Source organism: Lissotriton helveticus, chromosome 10 (genome assembly GCF_964261635.1).
Source record: "Lissotriton helveticus chromosome 10, aLisHel1.1, whole genome shotgun sequence".
NCBI classification, from domain to species: domain Eukaryota; kingdom Metazoa; phylum Chordata; class Amphibia; order Caudata; family Salamandridae; genus Lissotriton; species Lissotriton helveticus.
The window spans coordinates 1,023,540,190-1,023,559,943 of record NC_136071.1 but is presented as its reverse complement, the minus strand read 5'-3'; the positions used below and the strand labels follow the sequence as shown (position 1 = coordinate 1,023,559,943).

At 43.6% G+C, this 19,754-nt stretch overlaps 1 protein-coding gene across 1 annotated transcript in view; it reads right to left on the bottom strand.

The window, feature by feature from the left end:
• Window positions 1–2,787: 2,787 nt before the first annotated feature.
• Window positions 2,788–19,754, bottom strand: part of SEM1 (SEM1 26S proteasome subunit) — a 40,240-nt gene continuing 23,273 nt past the window's right edge. Inside the window, exons 2-3 of the mRNA XM_078663720.1 lie at window positions 10,019–10,112; window positions 2,788–3,246 (exon numbers count right to left, since the gene is read on the bottom strand). Of these exons, the coding sequence (XP_078519846.1) occupies window positions 3,204–3,246; window positions 10,019–10,112 (137 nt within the window). The 3' untranslated portion in view covers window positions 2,788–3,203. The remainder of the gene's footprint in view (window positions 3,247–10,018; window positions 10,113–19,754) is intronic.

Sequence of the window (19,754 nt, the reverse complement as noted above, 5' to 3'; positions counted from 1 at the left end):
GACAGGTCAACTGTCCTTGATCACGGTTGCAAACACGTGTCCATCATTTGTGTCTATCATTTATACTGACAAACTCCACTTAGCTTTTAAGATGCATTGTGGGTTCAGTAGTTCGTATTGCATTTGTTTTACTTGCACTGCGCTATTACCAGCCGGATCGCGGCATTGTGGCAGCATCAATGAACGTTTGTTATACATCTTCATAGCTTGCGCTATAAAAAAAAATAAAAGTCGCTGGAGATTTACAGTAGCCCCAAGAAAGTCTTCTCTTTTTCTTACCTGTGGTACCCTGTCTCATGGCAAGCGGGGGTCACTCCCTTTCTCTTAATTATATTCAACATTTTCGCCTGGATCTCTGCCTTGATCCCAGATATTTGCTGTAATGAGTGGCGACGTAGGATAATCTCCATCATCATCATCTGTCAGCTTGAGGTGTCTGCTGCATCCAATGTCTATTTCAGGCATGTGTTTTTTTTCCTATTCTGCCAGGTGTGCAGCGTTCCTTTTGAACTATTCCGACATGTGCTTCATAAGCTCAGCCATCTCCTCCCAATGTTGATATGCATGTCTGTTCAGGAGGACATTCTAGTTAGCTGCGCGTCACTGTTTTGCTGCACTGCACTCAAATTTTTGACTCATGACTTCCTTCCTCTCCTTGTCAGGAGGGGGTCCTAATGTTGAGGGAATGCTGGCCTTCTTCCGTGCTGTCAAGGTGATCAAATGACCTTGATGTATGCTGGGTCCTTTGATGAACACTGGTATTTCTTTTCCACCCTTGGAGTCACAGCTTCACAAGTAGCAGGTTCTCTGAAAGCCTTGCTTCCTTGATCTAGTACACTAGGGAGCACTGGCAGGAATTGGTTCATAGCTTGTGATGGTAAGAGGGTGTCCAGCAGGAGATAAGGGTGCAGTTTTTCTTCCTCCAGCTGTACTCCATATGCATCTGTAGTCGTTTCTGAAACTTGGTTATACATGCTGTGTCATCCGGAGGAGAAGGTCTCGACAAATAGGAGTGTAAATCTTCCTCCGGGAAGTCTGTCTCCAGCTTTTGCCACTGCGACTCAGTGTATTCAGATTCCCCGAGCCTTGATAGATCCCCTCTAGTTGTTACTCTTCTTCCTCCTAAGGCTTTGGTGTCAGAGGAGGTTTGAGCTCTTCGACGATCTTTCTCGGACGGTCCTTTTGGAGGTATTCAAAATTCCTTTAAAGGATTCGTCAGGGAAAAAAAATAAGGGATTTTATGTACGGCGGCCATTTCGGCCTCGAGACAGCTTTTCTTCCTTTTGATTTTGGCTGTCATTTCTTTGGTGTCGAGGACTAACATATTTCCTCTTTGACGTTGAAGAATCCTTTGATGACATATTGGTCGTAGAGCTTCCAAGTCCTTCTCAAGACCTCTCCTTTTTCGATATAGAATCGTCTTTCCCTCGACGGACCTTCAACATTTTGGGCTTTTCTGGAGATCTTCCTCCTGCTGTGTCCCTTTTGAAGGAACCATGGGGCTCTCCATCTTGGGGCCTGCCTTTGCTTGTTAGCGTTTGACGACGAGGCTCACTTCGGCGCACTTCAGTCCCATTTTTGGGACTCTGGCCTTTTTTTCGGAGTCTCACCTCCTGGCTCTTGGTTGCGTGAGATTCAACATGAACGATCCTCAAGTCGGTGTCCGATATTTTTCCCCTGCCACCGTCAGCGACATTCTCCTTGTCGCTAGACAGGCCCAGGTCTCTCAGGGATGGAGATGTTCCTAGTCCCTGCATAGTGTGATGTGCTCACCTCTGCTTCTCCCTCTCCCTCAGCATCTTAGATGTGAACAGGACACAGGCATGGCAGAATTTGTGTTTGCAACTCGGGCACAATTGGAATAGAGTCTTCTCCATTAGGCCGTACAGGGAGCCCCCTGCCTGGGCATTTCACGAAAACTGTTGAGGAAAACAGTCTCCTTCCCTCTCGACTTCTCCTCCGGTGCCTCTTTGTCGGTGTTCTTCTCCAAATTCGATGAAACTTTCGGCAAACTTTTGTCCGACCTTGTAACTTTTTTGTTCATCGTGCTGGAGAGCCTTTAGACAAGCATCCAGACCCAATGGCATCAAAAATAATCTAAAGATGGAGACCAAACGTGGGTTCTTCCGGAGGAGGGTGTACAACGTCACAGGACTCACCAAATCGGGTGTCCGCCAATGCCCAACAAGAAAAACAAAAAATAGGACTACAATAGAGGAAAATTCCAGAACCAGCCACTAGATGGCGAACTAATGCATAGCAGGTGAATCCAGAAAAGATTCACGTTGCAAAATTAAAGGTATTTTATAGAACTCCGCTGCGAAGGCCATAGGGAGACCAGGGAGAGAGATGATATTCGCATCCTGCCATTTGCAAGCATCTCAAAAGGCTGCAGCAAGAAAAATACGCCGTTTAACAAATAATATCAATGTACTAGGAAGGTGTGGTTACATCTATAATGAATGCACTTCACCTAGTCTTGCCTGGGAACTGGACCGTGGAGTACATTTCCACTGCTGGACAAGGGTTAACTACCTGCGTTTAGATTCTTTTTTGGCTGGGGCTTCCATGTCATTCAGCTGAATAAAACTTTGTTCTCGGAGAATATGCTGAGGATTTTTATTTTAACTTTGGACGTAGACAAGTTTTCATGACAAGGTTTCTTACTCAGGAACTCTTCTGCTGTGGAGTGTGGAGCATTTCTGAGAAAACATTTGTGATGTACTTTTATACTTTTTTTTCACAAATTAAGACTTTTTTTAAATTAATACACGTTTGCTTAGTTGGTTTTCATTGAACCATTTTAATTTACTTTATAAAAATAAGCATTTGGGGGGAAACTATCAATTCAAACTGAAATATTGCTTCGGTCTTCTGAGGCGACAACACTAGCTGTAAAACTGCAAATAATGTCAATGTAACTTAAAAAGTAGGAGTATTTTCATGTGTGGCTTAACACTGCAGACCTTGCATTACCAATAATAATTTTATAATACAGTGCTGTAACAAAAACATCAGGTTAACAAAGAAAGGTTTCTGCATGTTTCTAATTTCATCCTCAGGAACGGACTGCAAACTGTTCAAAACGGTGTTGTGTCACTTGAGATGTCTCAGTTTTGTATTCATGTTTATCACATCTGAATCCAGATACAGGTGCGAGTGTATCATAGTAAGTGGTTTGCTTTTCACGTCTACAGCATCAGTCACGAGGTCTCCATTTTATATCCATGTTTCTCCAACTCCGCTCTGCATGACCAAAAAAATAGAGATATATTAAAATTGTACATCTATCCATGTCTATTACATATTCAATTTTCTTCTTACAATTCTACTCTAGCTGGGACTGGATTTGGTAGGTTTCAATATGGCTCCTTCAATAAGATGTTCTTTACATAGTTTATGTACGAGCTAGCTCCATTGCTCATTCAGCACACAAGACAAAGTTAGCTGCTTGTTACACTAAAGATGGAGTAAAAACAGAATTCTGTGAATAATGAAATTGCTCACGTATGAACTTCTATGTTAAGTTGCTCCTCTGATCCAAAATGTCTGTAAAGAATTTAATTTGGGAAAAATTCCGCTAGAAGTACATCTGCTGTATTTTCCTTACCGCTTAAAGAGGTGAAAACTGAATTAGGTGACCAAACTGAGCTTCTACATGATGATATGCCCAAGTCAAATTTTCTCAATTCTTAAGGCTTCAGAAAAGGTACACACAGCTATCACTATGGTACTCTTCCACCTTATATAAACGAGCGTTACTTGCTCCCAAGTTTCACAATCACATCGCACACTCAAGATCTCTTCATATATTGTAAAGCATGTATAGTATGTTACTAACACGGAGGAAAGGATGAACCGCTATAGGCGTCCGCTTACAAGTTACCCGTTATGAACCTAATTTGAAAAACGGCGAGTGAAGCATACACATACATAACGAAGTCCCCTGAGGAAGGGCATTTTTTTGCTTGAAATGCATTGGGCATACAGAAAATTATGAAATCAACATGTGAAAAATTGGAATGTTAATGATGAAACAATTAACATATATAATGAAAATTAAAAATACGGAATCATGAACAAGATGTGAAGAACACATTTTTTGCTTTACAATATATGAAGAGATCTTGAGTGTGCGATGTGATTGTGAAACTTGGGAGCAAGTAACGCGCGTTTATATTCATTGAACCTCCCATGCTCAGTGGGAGTATCACATGAGCACCAACTACATTGTTTAATATTCAAGGAAACAATAAGTGCATATAATCAACAGAGTGCGGAGCCACACCCATTGTGGTTGTTGTAACTCTTCCACCTTAGCCACACCAATAGAATATATATTGGAACACTCTTTCTAATACTTCAGAAACTAGAGCATCTGGAATGTAGCCACTAGAAGCTACAAACCTTGTAATGAGGACACATGTCACACCTCCTCATTTCCCTGTGCTTGCTTATCTGCCAGTCAAAAGTGCTGCACGAATACAAATCACCGCACACTGAATGGTGAAGAGACCAACATCTTGGTGTTAGACAAGCAACCCCAATTGTAGGGTCCTCATCTGTGGCATATTACTCTTGAGACCTGCTCCACTCCAGTTAAAAATGTGGGTTTCTGGCTAGACAGTAAGCTCTCAAGGAACACCCAGATTACTAAAATAGCAGCCACCTGCTTTGGAATGTTTAGATGGCTGAGAAAGATTCTGGGTTACCTTCCATTGCCAGCATAAAGAACAGCAATACAGGCTTTGATCCTCTCCCAACTGGACTTCAGCAACATTCTAAATCTGGGCGTTACCAAGGGTGCTCTCTCAAGCTACTGCAGCTAGTACAAAATGCTGCGGATATGCTCCTTCTAAAGCTGCCTAAATTCACGTCCAAAGCAGAGTTTTTGCACGAGCTCCACTGACTGCCAATGGAAAAAAGAATTTCAAAGCACTAGGTTATATGTACATACTTGGTATCACCCCACAAACCACACTGCTCCCTACAGTCGAGCAACTCCAACCTTCCCTTAGTTCCGAGAGTAAGATGAACATGCCAAGGATGCTGGACATTCTCCTACCTAGGGCCCAAACTATGGAACACAAGGCCACAGTAACAGATCTGCAAGTCCATTTCCATCTTTCGAAAACTAATAAAAACCTGGCTGTCTTGAATGGAGAATAATATCATCATTTTAGAAAGAACAGGACCATGTGGGGGCTTAGCGCCAGGATACCCATTGTGGCTAGCTGCACGTTTAACAAAACACTAAAAAAAGATACAATCAAAAAGGATAACTAAACAAGTATTGGCAAACCTTGTCACCATGTTGCCCATTCCACTGGATAAAGGACGGTAACTGGACATGCTAACTAGTCTGCCTCACACCTCCCCTCAAATCATGCAAAGAAATTAAAAGCAGGATGGCATGAGTCAAGCATGACTGGCGCCGCCCAGTCTGTTTTCAGACTAGGAGAAAGACACAAGCAGGATTGTGGACAGATGCACAAGATATGAGCAATACATAAGATGCATACAATGAGAGAGATGAACTAGGGGACACATCAGACTGGAGAGGGGAGCAAGTGACAACTTGTATACGAGAGAGTACATGCTTAATGATAGAGGACGTCAGTCAGTAGCAAGACTAATCAAGAGTGAGAGGCATAAAACAGACTTATTAGGGAATGGAGGTGCTAGATAGCCTTCTTGTGGAACGGTGCACACGACTGATGAGAACAAGTGAAAGACAATTTAAGGCAAATGGGGTTAACATAAGGAACATGAGATGAGTTGCACTGATGAGTAAGTTGGGTGAAACAGCAACCAGATCAGAAAGAGGAACATGGGCCTCGTTTGAAGAAAGATGAGCAAAGTGTAAGATGGAGGAGAGAGGAGACCTAGAGTTCAAATGAATGAGTTGTGGTCTCATGAACTGAATAAATGCCCATGCGACGGAATTTCACCTCAGTCCACATTACATGTAACTTTGTTCTGCCGTTTCTACGAGCAACCCCGTAAGCGCTGGATTATCCCCCTTCTCCGTGCAATGGGCCTGCGAACGTGTCGGCCAGCTTTTCTGGCCCTGCAGTCGTTAGACTCCCAATATGTTGCTAAATGTGTAGCTTGCTTCTTGAAATCATGATTGAAAATCCGCTGTACAGTTTGAGATACAGTTCATATGATTCCATGCCTTTTTGTACATAAATCTATTATTATGGTTTTTAACTATGGATTTTTAAGTCAACCAGTTTTTAATTTGTTATCATACATTGGGATTTAATCTTGTACTGTAATGTTATGATGTACTTTTTATGATTTTGCTAAATGCTAATCGAATAAAAGTTTTTGAAAGAAAGAAAGAGTTGTGGTATCAACACAGTCAATGAGCGATTAGTCTGAGGCACAGCATGAAAAACACTGAAAGAAGGAACAGGATGGCTGACAGAGGGAAGTCACCAGCCAGATCTGAGCGAGATGGAAAAAGGGGTCATAAGTGTACAGTGGATGAGAGCGGACACTAAGGCACAATATAAAGGAGTTCGGCAGAAGGCAAATCAGAGTTTCAAAGGCCACCTACTAGATGAGAGGAAAGCAGTGTGCAGAACGGATGAGAAATTATGCACTGCGTGGGTAGGAAGAAGGCAGAAGATAGATGAGCAAGGGCGATGAGAGGCAGCGTTTTATACAAGAAGAAATAGGACGGAAAATGGAAGGGCAGTCAATAACTCCTTTGAACACCTAGGCCTGATTGGCATTCCTGCTCTCAGGAGATCCACGTTAATCAACACCTGGACCCATTTGCCCTGCTAACATGTAGGATTGAGGCTTAAAAGACATGTTTGCTTTACTACAACAGAACCCTAATCAAAGGATTGACTTCCTATAGTACATTGTATGCCTGGTGGTCATTTAGAGAAGAACCACAATTACTAACCACTGACAACCCATTGTGTGGCCCCTAGAACACCTCAGATTAGACTCAGTGATATTCAAAGCAGTCTTAGTACAGCTCAATAGGGCAGTCCAGTCCTAAATGCCAAACCAGGCCTTCTCACCGGAATACAAGCAACCCACGACTGCTTTCTGCATATTTATGCCTCTTCATTGTGGTACAGCTTGGTTCCAGTGGCACGGTCAGCATAGGACCCTCAACTGGGCATACCTTTGGCCACATAGTATCATCCACAGGCTCAAGCAACATGGTTGAAGATATATCTGAAAGACTCTTCTCCAATGACACATTCCTGTTTGAGGAAGTGTGGGTGGAAAGTTTCTGGTACAGTAATTGGCCCTCCCATTTTTAGGCTCTGTCAGACCTGGTATGTTATCAGGGGCAGGAGACCAGTACTACACCAAAGTAGTGTGTTGCTTGTCAACTCTGGGGCTAGACTCTGTTGGGCTCAACCCATAGGCATACTTTCTAGTGTGGATGACTTCCGTTCCCCATGCCCAGTTTCATACAGTTGATGGCAATGAATTCCAGGAGCGGGTTAAAGGCCCGTCACAAAACATGCACAGGGCGGAGTAGTGATAAATGTATGCACACATTGTAGGTTGAATTCTTCTCCACCCACTCCCCAAGTATGTGTTGTATTTGTGTGTGACTAATTGGGTACAAGTGGGGTGGTTGGAGTTCTTGTTCTATGATACCCCTATGATTTTTAATTTTTTTTGCAGAGTTTTATATAGCTCGAACTACCCGAACCGAATCAGGTATCAGAGCGCTTTTACATATTTTCCAGTTACGTTACATGAGGACACACTTTCATTTTTAGGCACGGGGAGATTAAGTGATTTGGCCAGAATCACAGCGATAGGGTGATCGATGAGGTAAATGGTAGCCAGAGATAACTGTCTTCCCAACAATAGCATATCCCTATAAGCCGCTCCTTTAGATTTCTCCTGTGCTTCTTGAATGAATATTGAAGCCATGTCTATTTTGTATCTTCAATATCCATTCCCCTGCACGACGTATTGAGCTCAGGCTGAAACTATGAAACAGTTCCAGCAGGTCAGGGTGTGACCCAAGGGAAAGCTGCAATTATGCAAAGATAAGACTGAACTATTACCCTACCCATCCTGTGCTTCATGCTAGAGTCAGAAACCATTGACCTGCATCACACAAGAAGAAACGTTAATGTCCTAAACAGTTATTTGGAGACACAGCTACCCAAAAGAGAAATGCAATGTTTGCCGCCTCCCAAAAGTTGATTGGCCATTTGAGTGAGCCAACTGCCCGTAGGAAACAATATAAAGTAGTACCTCTCATACAGTCACTATTTATCAGAATTGGTGAACAACTTTATGAGGTTAGGCTGCCCTGCATGCAGAGAACATTACCCGAACCCCGAATAAGCTGAAGATTCCATTTACCCATACAGCCTCTAACCCTTCAGCCCTTTTAGTGCCAGTGAGTATTACAATATGGTTACCCCTAAATTGAACTGCACATGGAAACACCAATCAATTGGACATTACAGCACAGAGTCTACAAATGACCTCATCCAAGCAAGTAAATATTTTAAGAGTCAAAAGCTGCATCCAATCACCTTACAACAAACGGAGAGGTTGAATACCTACAATTACATAGGTATGATAACTGCTGGCAATATAAGCAGAATCGGACATAAGAGTTTAAAAATCTCAACTGTGCTTTTGATTTAAGCATGGCATGTAAGAGAGAAGGCATGGGCTAAAGATATAAATATCCATATACACTTACGCAAGGCTGATGATTTTTGGTTATGAACTATCAACAATTATACCAATACTAGGTTATGAGAGTGAAATTTATTAATGGGGCAGGGATCGCATCCTCTGTTTTGGAAGCATAGTATCTATGCATAGTGTCAGTCACTTGTATTTAAAATCAAACTGTATGCTATACAGGAACAGCACTTTACAGCATGCAAAGCAGAAGCCACCAATCTAAATGGATTTGGGGCCTCGCTGCAAGCCTGCCACAGGGTACCAGCCGTCTCTAGGCAGAACTGGTGGGCTGACAGACAAGGAGCGCTTGAACAGGGGGGGTGGGAGGGGGGGTTTTGTGATGGATGTTGGGGGCCCGCAGCGCACCCGCCAGTGTAAGACTGCCAGCACTGGGGAGATAAGGGGTTGATTTCACTCGGACTCCTTGATCCAGCCAGATCTCCACTTCAGGCCCTAAGAGGCAATAGTTCAGGACACACGCCGGGGCCCGCAGGGTCCCTAAGCGGCAGAAGAGCACTCCCAAAGTTCCACCAGAGTCGGGGTCACAGCTGCTGGCTTACCTCGACCTTCAGCGTTGTAGCACAGACATCTCTGTCCTCTGCCTGGCTGGCTAAAAAGGGCCGCTGTCGCAGGAGGCAGTGCAATGAGGCATCCCGCCTCAAGTGCAGGCAACTGCCATTTTAGCGCTCCTCAGAGGTACCTTGACAGGAAATGCCAGCGGGACACCGGTCGCAATGCTGCAGGCTCCCTGCGATGCCCAGAGGGACCTAGTTATGCCCATTTGTCTACAGGACATCGTCATAGCAGGAGTGAGGCGGTGCGGCTCAGTCAGCGACCCCATGATTCAGGCAGCCGCCATCTTGTCTGCTTCACGGTTGGCCGCCCGGACTGCCATGCCGCGATCTGGTCTGCCCCAGGGCCAGCATGAGCCCAAAAACAAGTGCCTGGCAGTCACTGCAGCATGAGGGAGAAGCTGCCCGGCGTTTATGTGTTCCAGGACACCGCAAGCTGAGGTTCTAAATGGTCAGGCCGGCAGAGGACCAGAGGGCACGTCCTACACTGCTGCCATCTTGGTCACGCCCCTAAAGTTCATGTTTAGCACAGGATCCTTGGTAGACTGCTGCTCTGAGGCTTAATGCCCACCTTGATCAGCCACTTAGTAATTGGAAACAGCCACCAAGACAAAAAGCCCTACAGTTAAAACAATTTTTTATTTAAATAACATTTTGTCAAAACAAGAATAATGGACATTTTCACTTCCTGGGAAACAAAATAACCATGTCAACGTTAGTACAACAACACAGGAGAGAAAAAAACATACCTCAATTGATTGGAGAAATCATCTTCTACATTATCATCATCCCAGTTATCTTCCCAAACATGTGCATCTTCATCCTCATCTAAGCCAGTCCAGTCTGTAAAAAAAAATAAGAAAGTGAAATATTAGTATACTACTTCTATGTGCCACGATACATGGTGCTTGCATCCCCTGTCGAGCAATTACATTTTTTGTTACCAAAATGACTTTTAAACGTAAAGAAGTTGTACAAATCTGACAATTACTATGGAACAAAGAATTTGTGATCGCCTTTACTTACTGAACATTTTTTAAAAATCCAAGTATGTTTTGATTTTTTATGTTGTCAGGTAGGTCTATCTTAAGACCTGATTTAGGTTTTTGTGAATGTGGATGTCACCATACTATAGTAGCAATCCAGGACCGGACTATCTCAAGGAGGGTGACTTACAAAGAGGAAGACAACTCAGTTTCCCTCTTGAAAAGTCTGCACTCTCTAAGGCTTCCTAAAAAAGATGTTGATAGAATGAAACAACAAACATATGCAATAGGTCCCGCATTTACACGAGTTTGAGCTATTGACATTATAAAGGACAATGCCTTTTATTTTTGATTTCAAAACAGAAATAAAAGGCATTGTCATTTACAATGCCAATAGCTTAAACTTGCGTAAATGCGAGACCTATTGCATTGCAAATGCTCGTTTAAACTTTGCTCACAGACTCATCTTTTACAATTAGTGTATAATATTTGCACATAGGAGTATATTTGGACAGTTGGTTCTAATGACAGCAAGGTCTTGGCCTGAGGTCAGTGGCTGGTACCCTGGGCAGGGTCTTGGGTCAGGGCACTGTGGGAGCAGAGGGACCCCAGCACCCTGAGTCTGCAGAGCTGTTTGCTGTACAGGGGTGGTTAAAGAATTCCACTGGCGGAGTTTGGGGAGTTTTGCCGACTCCGCGCAGAGTTCCGAAAAACTCTGAAGTGACGCAGAGCTTTTTCTCTCAAGTGGCTCGCAAACGTTAGGTTGGTGAGTGCTCGTGAGAATAAATTGCGCGCTAGACCTCCTCCTGGCGTGATTTCTGAACGTGGGTGGCCGTGGCAGGTCGCGACCGCTCAGGTGGAGTAATCTGTTGCTCATATTGAGGAAGCTAGCGCTTGAGTAGGAAGTCTACTTGAGCAGCAGAAAGCAGCAGCGCCCTCTGCCATTCGTGCTGATTTTACAGTGCAGGACAAACTCCCGGTGCTAAAAAAACAGTGCGAGCTGCTAGACTGAACAGACTGCGCTGCTGGAGCATGGCAGAGTTTTTCCGGCAGTTCGTAGATTTCCGCTGAGTAAAACTCCGTGCAGGCTTAGTGTTGTACCTCTGGTATCATGTGTCCTCCCATACAGTGGAGAAACATTAGCCACTGCAGCCCCCACGATGTGGGGGAGCAGCGCTACCTCAAATGATTATTTGCAAACGTGGCGCCCCCATTAAAGGTTACAAAATGATGTGAAATGAGATTCTGCTGTCGTCATTCCTCTGCAACAGAGAATTTACAAAATGTGCTCATTTCCTGCAGATACAAATTGTAGAACTGCGCAACATCATTTGTTGTATTTTAGCTGTTCTGGTTAACTCCAAGGCAGATTATGCCTTTCAAGTGTGACCATAATTCGTTTTAAAGGAGTGTGGAACTTTCAATCAGCAATAGCTTCTCTGCAAGGGTAGCTGCTAGTCCGCGACGTCAGGTCTTCCACTTTGGATATTTATTCACTAAGGAGGCTATGTGCAAACATAACTCAAACTTGGAGTATTTTACATGTGCAATTTACTCTTTACATTAACTTTACTTCTTCCGGCTATTCACAAAATCTGAGTGTAAACTTACTCAAAAGTGTAGACATACATGTATCCATCCACTGGAATAAGTGTGAAGCAAAAACTCCTAGTGTAATTTACTACTTTTAATTATTTCTATGCATCATTCTTAATGTATAATAAACAATATATATTTAAAGGTGGTAATGTATTTTTGACAAACTAGAATATTTATATGAAATTTGTATACATTTAAAGATGTAATTTTAAAATTAAGCTTTAAGTGCTGTAGTATTTTTGTTGTGTTCTTTATTTAAAACAAATGCATACAATTAATTTACATTCATAATTAACATAACAATATGTTTACTAATTATAAAGTTTAATCCACTTTTTAAAATTGTATCTGCATTTACCATGGGGAAATCGTTGGAGTCTCCCTAAGATAAAGTTTGGGGGAAAGTAACAAGCATTGAAAATGCAATAGGTATAGCCTTTTATTAAGTTAAAGCTATTTGCTTTGCTATACAATACCATTAGCAAAGCAAATGGCTTTAACTTAAAGGTGAGACCTATTGCATTTTCAATGCTGGTTTTCTCTTCTCTAAGAAAGACACTTGGAAGAAATCTAACTGCAAACGCAGCCTGGCAGCAATCAATAGCCCTGAGAGTCAAGCTGAATCAGATAAAAGAGCTTTTAGCACATCCAGAGATCAGAGCAAAAATGTACGATGAGGTGTGTGCACCAGGAGCCCGCAGGCGTCACGTGGAGCACCACAGCGACAGTCAACCTTGTGAATAACTAATGATTGAAGCCAGCAAACAAACAGCCATTTGCAAATATAAATGTATTTGACGGTTTTCTTCCTGTAGAAACAGTAGTTTAAGTGCCGCTACCACGGTTTGTCATTTTACCAGACAACCCCAAGGGCCTTCTGTGTGCTCACGTCGGAATGTGACATGGGAGTGCGGGGTGAGGTAGCATGCCAGCTTCTTCCTGTTGATTACCTCCATGGGGACAGGAGGCCTCAGCACCGACCTGCCCGAAGATGAACTCTTAAAATAGGAGCGTTACTTTGGGCCACTCTCGCAGCACAGAGCGTTGAAAGCTCACGAAATGAGAACAAATGCCCTCAGGGGGGCTTTTGCAATATAGGACAAAAAAAACAAAACAAAAAAAACTGCCCATGCAGTATACTAACGGGCTGCTAACTTGCGGAGTATATAGATTGCTAAAGGAAAACATTTCACTGACAGGTATCATGTAGCATACACTGAAGGGGAGATGGTATCTATGTCCATCTACTCGGATTGCTTTTATTATGACATTTTGTGTCACGAACACACGAAAACGTCGGCAATTGTGGGGTTTATTGCACATTATGGTTGGCGAGTCGCTAATACCGGCCTTCGACAGCATCATCTCCCTAGGCCGTATTGTTAATACTTTGTGCTGTTCGGTGTCACAGTATTACTTTTGCAATGCAGTGTTAGCAATGCCTCCAATCTTTTCAAAGTTACTTTTTTACAAAGGAATGATCAAGTGGGTACCTGCGCTGCAGATTTCCACATTCAGACTCTAAATATTGGCCAGTCATCGTTGACATTTTATTTACTTCTTTCTGCTCATTAGGTCGTCCCGCGAGTGGTGTGCAGACAAGCCCTCGAGTGGTGTGCAGACAAGCCCGTCGAGCGAGTGGTGGGAGTAGGGGGCCATTGTACGCTGTGCGAGGAGCTCCTACCTCACGGGAAAAAACATGGCGTCGGCCTGTCCAGATGGGTAGTCCTACAAAAAGGACTAGGCGGTAACCAAGAAGCAAGCTTTCCAATCATGTGCAATCATTGAACATAGACGATGACGCGCACCAATGGAAAGAGGAGCGGGGCTTCAAGTATACTTCTGGAATCGTATAGATTCCAAGAGGCCCTCGCAATGGCGAGAGCTGCACATGCGCGCTAACACCAGGTGAGACCTAAAAATGTTACATACAATAAATGAAATACAAAATTAATTTTCAATCACACCAAACTATGTGCTTATTTAGAAACCTTAGTTCTACTGATAAAATTGTGGAGCACCTTTGGGACCCTCTGTCGACCAGCGCAACCTGAACAATAATCTATTGCTGATAATTTAAGGAAGCAGCTTTGTAAAGTGATATGCTATTAAAATGCGTGTAATTGAGGCAAATGTGTAGCAGCTGTGTTGTGAAATTCAACATAATGTGGTTTGTGTAATGCCTGTAAAACTGTAAATAAACGACACCAAAGGACAGGTGGGCGGAGAAGAGTTTGCGACATTGTTGACTTGGTAATGCTTTAAGAAGGAAGGGGTTTTATTACAACGCCTACAAGGTTCTCTATTCTGTCTTAGTCCAAAATCCTTTACGCCACTGTGGCAAACAGGCATCTACGTTCTTGGTGACAAGATCCGTCATGTCTAATTTAAACCCCCATGTGAAGGGAAGAGTGGAGACAATAGTGGAGTCAGGGTCTGCAGCCACAGATCATGCTCTGTGGCAGCTGTATCAAGACTGCCCCGGCCAATCACAGGTGCTGATTAAGTTTAACAGTAAATGAGAGGCGTGTGCACGTGTGAAAGAGTGAGATTCAGTAAATAGCTGGATGTTTCAGTCACACAGTTAAAACTTCAATGAGTGAGTGAAGGCACGGACAATGGGAGGGAGGGCGGCAGCAAAGCACGTCGTGCCTGCAGTAGGAGAACCTCATTAACTAAAATAAAATGGTGCTCACAGTCTAAATAACAGGTACTGTGTAACACTCGAAGTAAAGGGTCCAGTCACCATGGGAGGTTACAAATGAAGAGGAGGCGGTACTGAGACAGGACTAACAATCCTATTGATGAATCAGAAGCCAGCATTTAGAACAGACAATGACACAGGCTAAACGCAAATATGGGCGGAGAGTGGGCGGAGCTTTTAATCATCTACAACAAGCCTCGCAGAGCAGCGCGCTGGCTCTAGGTTCGACCTAAAAAACAAAAATGGCAAGATTATCAGGTTTTTCTTTTTCAGCAGTTCAATAATTCTCTATTTTGTACATTTTCAGGTACAGTTTTGTAATTTTTTTCCATGTGAACCTTTTCACTTTGTTGCAGTAGTCCCCGAGAAGGGAATCAGAGACCCCGCTACTACATTGGTGGAAGGTTCAATCAGTTCTCCGGCCAGCTCAGCTTTACATCTCCATCGCTTTTGGACCCACAACTCAAATTGCCCAGTCTCTCAGCTAATAACCAGGCAGTGAAAAGAACAGAGGACAGAAAGTGTGCGCTAATTTCAAGTGATCACAGGGATTGCGCTGGTCATGATGAAGACACTTATTGACGTAATGGGGGATTTTCTTAATACATTTGACACTTTGGAAGGCCAAATGAAAGCCAATCTACGAAGGTTTGTGTGCAATTGAGGCAGAACTCTGCTCCCCAATTTGCCTCCACCCCTTACTCATGGCTCTGTGGAATCCATCCATACGAACACCTCTGCTATTAGGGAGGGCAACACTGGTTTGATGCAAAATTGTTCATGGGACAGGTTGACCAAGCAACCACCTACTTGGGCCTACCCAGAGTCTACTGGACATGAACAGGCTTGTTTGGGTGGGTCTAGAGAAGTATTGGGAAAGTAGCTGCTAGGACAGTGCGTTGCAAATTTTTCCAGTAATCCAACCCCACCTCACTCAACCTACTCCCCGAGGCTTGTCGACATGTGGTAGTTGTAGGAAGCTGGCTCTGTAAATACTATACCAAAGTAAGGTATAGTGTGCACAGAGTCCAGTGGAACCCCAAAGGTAGGCAGCAGTAAAAGTAGATACCTTACTCTCTATTTGTGTTAGTGTGGGAGAGCAGTAAGGCTTTATAAGAGGGTATTGCTAAGCTTTTTATTGTACTCACTCAGGCAAGAAATGATATTACACACTCACTGAACTCAGACCAATTTGTTTGTATAAAAATATTGTTTATTTCTATTTATTCCGTAGAACCAAGCAAGCCTGGCACAGGGAAATGTAAATGGTGCTTTTAACCAGTTTACCACGGCAGCAATTCTGCTGCGGTGCTGGCGTTCGAATGCGCGGGCCAACAGACGTGTGCTACACTAGCGAGGCAGAGCTCGCGCCGGCCGATGGCCGACGCACGCACGCAAGGGGTTGAAGGCAGGTTGAATAATATGAGCATGCTGAATGAAATTGACTGTTACAGGTTTGTAAATGCTTTGAATACAGGTGAAATTACTGTTAGATTACTTTCTTTACTCCGTGTGATATGCCTAGATACTACACAGGGACATTTCCTAGAGAAAAGGTAAGTTAAGCAGTTTTTGTATATTTGAAGTTACTTTAGAGTTCCATTCACACCAACTCCACACTTATAACAATTTTAACCCGTTGCGTGTGTCAGACGGGACGTAACCGTGGATGTGTGCGGAGGACGGCTGGGGGCTGTCCGAAACACGCCCACTCATTAATTCCCCAGCACCGCAGTGGAATTTGCGCAGTGGTCAAGGGGTTAAAGAAAAGCAGTCAATACAATCCTATGGGATGAAATGGAGTTATTTGTTTACAGTTAAGTACTTGGTTGTGGGAGTTGGGTTGCTAGGGTTAGAACCAGGATTTCCCCATGAACAAGGTTGCACTCTCAAAGCGTTTTGGGAGCAAAGCTCCTGGTGTTAGTCTCAGGGCAAAGGGGGGTCCAATTAGCACACAAGGTGCACCCGCAGCGGTACAGAGTGCAGGGCGATGTTTTGGCATCGGGTGCCCTTTTGATTTCAATGGGGATTCTCAGGTTGCAACAAACACGGCAGGCTTGGGGACGAAGATCTTCTGGAGGTGACCACCGGATGGAGAGGTAAGTTGGGATGCCTATGGATGCTGGGACACTATCGGTTGGGCAATTCAAGGCCGTAGGGATGTCCTTAGGCGGCGTGTTTTTATTTCCAGCTCCGGTTGCAGTCGGTGGGGGAAGGGTATCCTCCAGAAAGGGGCTGCAGGCATTGACTGGAGATTCGAGGCAGGTCAGCGATCACCAGATCTCACGTCAGGATCGCCAGGGAGACCTACTCGTGGTATTGGGCCATTCAGGCCGTGGGCGTTGTGTGAAGAGTGGTGTAGACTTGCGGATTTGGCCAGAATCTGTGGGTGAGCAAATTCTGTGCTCATGGGAGACAAAGTCTTTGTTTGGGAAGGCAGGGCAGGTCCTCCACTTTCTTGGGGGCTGCTGGACACACCGGGATTTCGCTGGAGCAGCAGGGATGTGGAATATTTTTTAAAATGTACTTGTCCAAGGGACAACATGCTACAGAAATCTACTTGCCAGTCTATTGCTCAATTCAATTAAATGAGCATCCAAAGAAAGTGCCTATTTGTAGTGGAGACTATGGCACTATTAACTTTACACAATTACGCTTTTGACATTTGATTCTGGAAAACAGTATCTGTTATAAATTTACTTGATGTGTATCTAGTGGAAAAAAACTATATTACAATATTCATTTTGCACTAGGTATGGCAAATAAAATACAGTAACACATATTGTAGACCCAAGCCGATCTCTAAAAAACATCTGGGATCCAGCCCTAAGTCAGAGATGGACATAAATGTCAATCTTCAGTATGCCTCAACCAGAGCTATGATTTCTTCAGTAGGGCAAAGGATAGTTTTTCTAATTCATCAGTGAAGGACTGGAGTCAGAATTCCTTTCTTCTTAGGAGACAGTTCTGCAGATTGCAGTCAAATTAACATCAAAGGATCATCTCACATAATGTGAAAGATTTTCATTTGGGTGACTGACATTGCAACAAATAATGGTAATAAAGAGAACTCTTGGGCCTGGGCCCATGGTTGTCAAGCCGCCAGGGAGGGAGGCTCAGGTTTATTCCCAAGGTATGGCAGTCTTTCCAGCAGTCCCAAAGACAGGGAGTGTACCATTAAACTTGGTGAGGAGTCAGTAGGATCTTCAAAAAAGCCCAATTTGTATTACAGATTCACAAAAAGGATTTCCAAATCTTCCCATAGGAAACAGCCGATTGAAAATCTTGGAAGGCTTCAGTAGATTCCAGATCCATTTACCTTATCTTTGTTAGCCAAGTAAAACGTACACAAAAACAGGTTGTGCAGCACGGATGGTCTAAAATGACTAAACTCATGCAAGTAGCTGCTATCAGGGTCAAGGATTTAAAAATCCTTCTCTTGTGAATCTGGTCAGTCCTGGCAGGATTTTAATATTCCATTATACAAACTGCAAGGAATCTTGTCTATGAAAATGCATGGGTATGCTTGTGATGAACTGCTGAATAAATCCAGTTATAACTATGGACAACACATTGGAAGAAATGCCAGCACTTTCAAAGCAGCTGTGGTTGCAGCTGTGAGGTTTCGCCAGCAATAGTTACAACAGTGCAGTGGCATAATTAAACTTCTGGAGCAAATTTAACAACAATTCCACATGAGGGAGAGCTGCAAAATTAGTGTGCATGGACTACTCAATGTCATTTTTAGTAATCTCCTAGCAGGAGTGGTCAGCATTTACTTCAACCTTTATTCTCCAGTGAGGGTTGTCTGCCCAGTCAGAAAATACAGATCACTTTCTTCACGTCCAGTGTACCCTCGTCAGACATAAGACAAAGAACAAGACATTTTTTCCTGATCTACTTTTATCATGTCTGCAGGGTGATCAGACCCAACACCACTTGCGTACCTACAGGTTAACAAGAAATTGACCCAGTGTCTGGCATTTATAGAATCATATACACTGTGGTTTAGGCAGGGGCCCAGGAAGAAGCATGAAGAAGGTGGCTGGTCAGAGACCTCTCTAAGCAAAAAACATTCCTCAGCTGTTGAGTGGAGGGTGATTGAGAGGATGCTGGGGCATTTTGTGGGCCTGGATTTGTGGTTGGGAATGGAAAGACCAGCCATACATGGGCTTGTGACTGTTTTCAATTGAGCTTTGCATGTCAGGAGAATTTTGATACTTTATTGTATACGCAAGACACCACCGGCAGCTTTAAGAAAGAATGGTGTGGTAGAGGGTAGCAAGATAATTTGGCGAGAAGTAGAGATGGGGAGAGTGGAAGTTTTAGGGCATTTACAGAAAAAGAAATGACAGGAAAGTATCTGGGTTGGAGGTAAAGGTATTTGCCACATACAGTAGTCCTCATGTTTGTATGAGGAGGTTACACCAGTTTCCAAAATCCAAAAACTGATTGCATCCTCAGCTTTTCAAACTGTGGCAGTGTCTTCCTGAGGACAGCAGCTAAAGAATAAGTACAAGAGAGTAAATATTTTGGTGTAAAGCCTGTGCACTAAAGTAGGGAGGGTAAATGCAAGTGATTGGGTTCTCCCAGTAAATCATATGATCCAGCCACGCCCTAGCACACAATGATGCTACACTCATGTCATTAAATGTATGACAAAACCACAGAGACTTTCAAGAAATTCACATCACAATTAGTCAAGAGAGGCAGTTTTGAGGGGATCTATAGATGGGTAAGGGATTACATGGAGAGCCACGGGAAGCCAATCAGGACTGAGAGGGTTACACGGGAAGCCATGGATGTCTTGGAGTTACACCGGGAGCGTGTGGTAGCCTAAGTTTTATTAAGATAGCCAGTAGTGGCCCAGGGATTCTCAGCTCGAAAGGGCTTAAGTGTCCCTGGGAAGCCATTGATGGCTTTGTGTTTCCATGGGGACTTAGGCTGGTGGCCAGAGAAGATTGAGAGGTTAGCCTTAGAGAAGGGAGGGGCGTTTAACAGGGAACTAAAAATAGCAGTAGGCTTTAGATAACAAAGAAGGGTTGAAGTCCTGAAGGCATGGAGACGGGTTACCCTAGGAACTAGAGATGGGAGAAAGGTTGGGGTTGATTGAGCGCAAGAGGCTGGAAAGAGAGATGTGGATAGAGATGGTTCAAGAATTTGCTATGGTTCATGAGAAGATAGGTGTGTTAGACG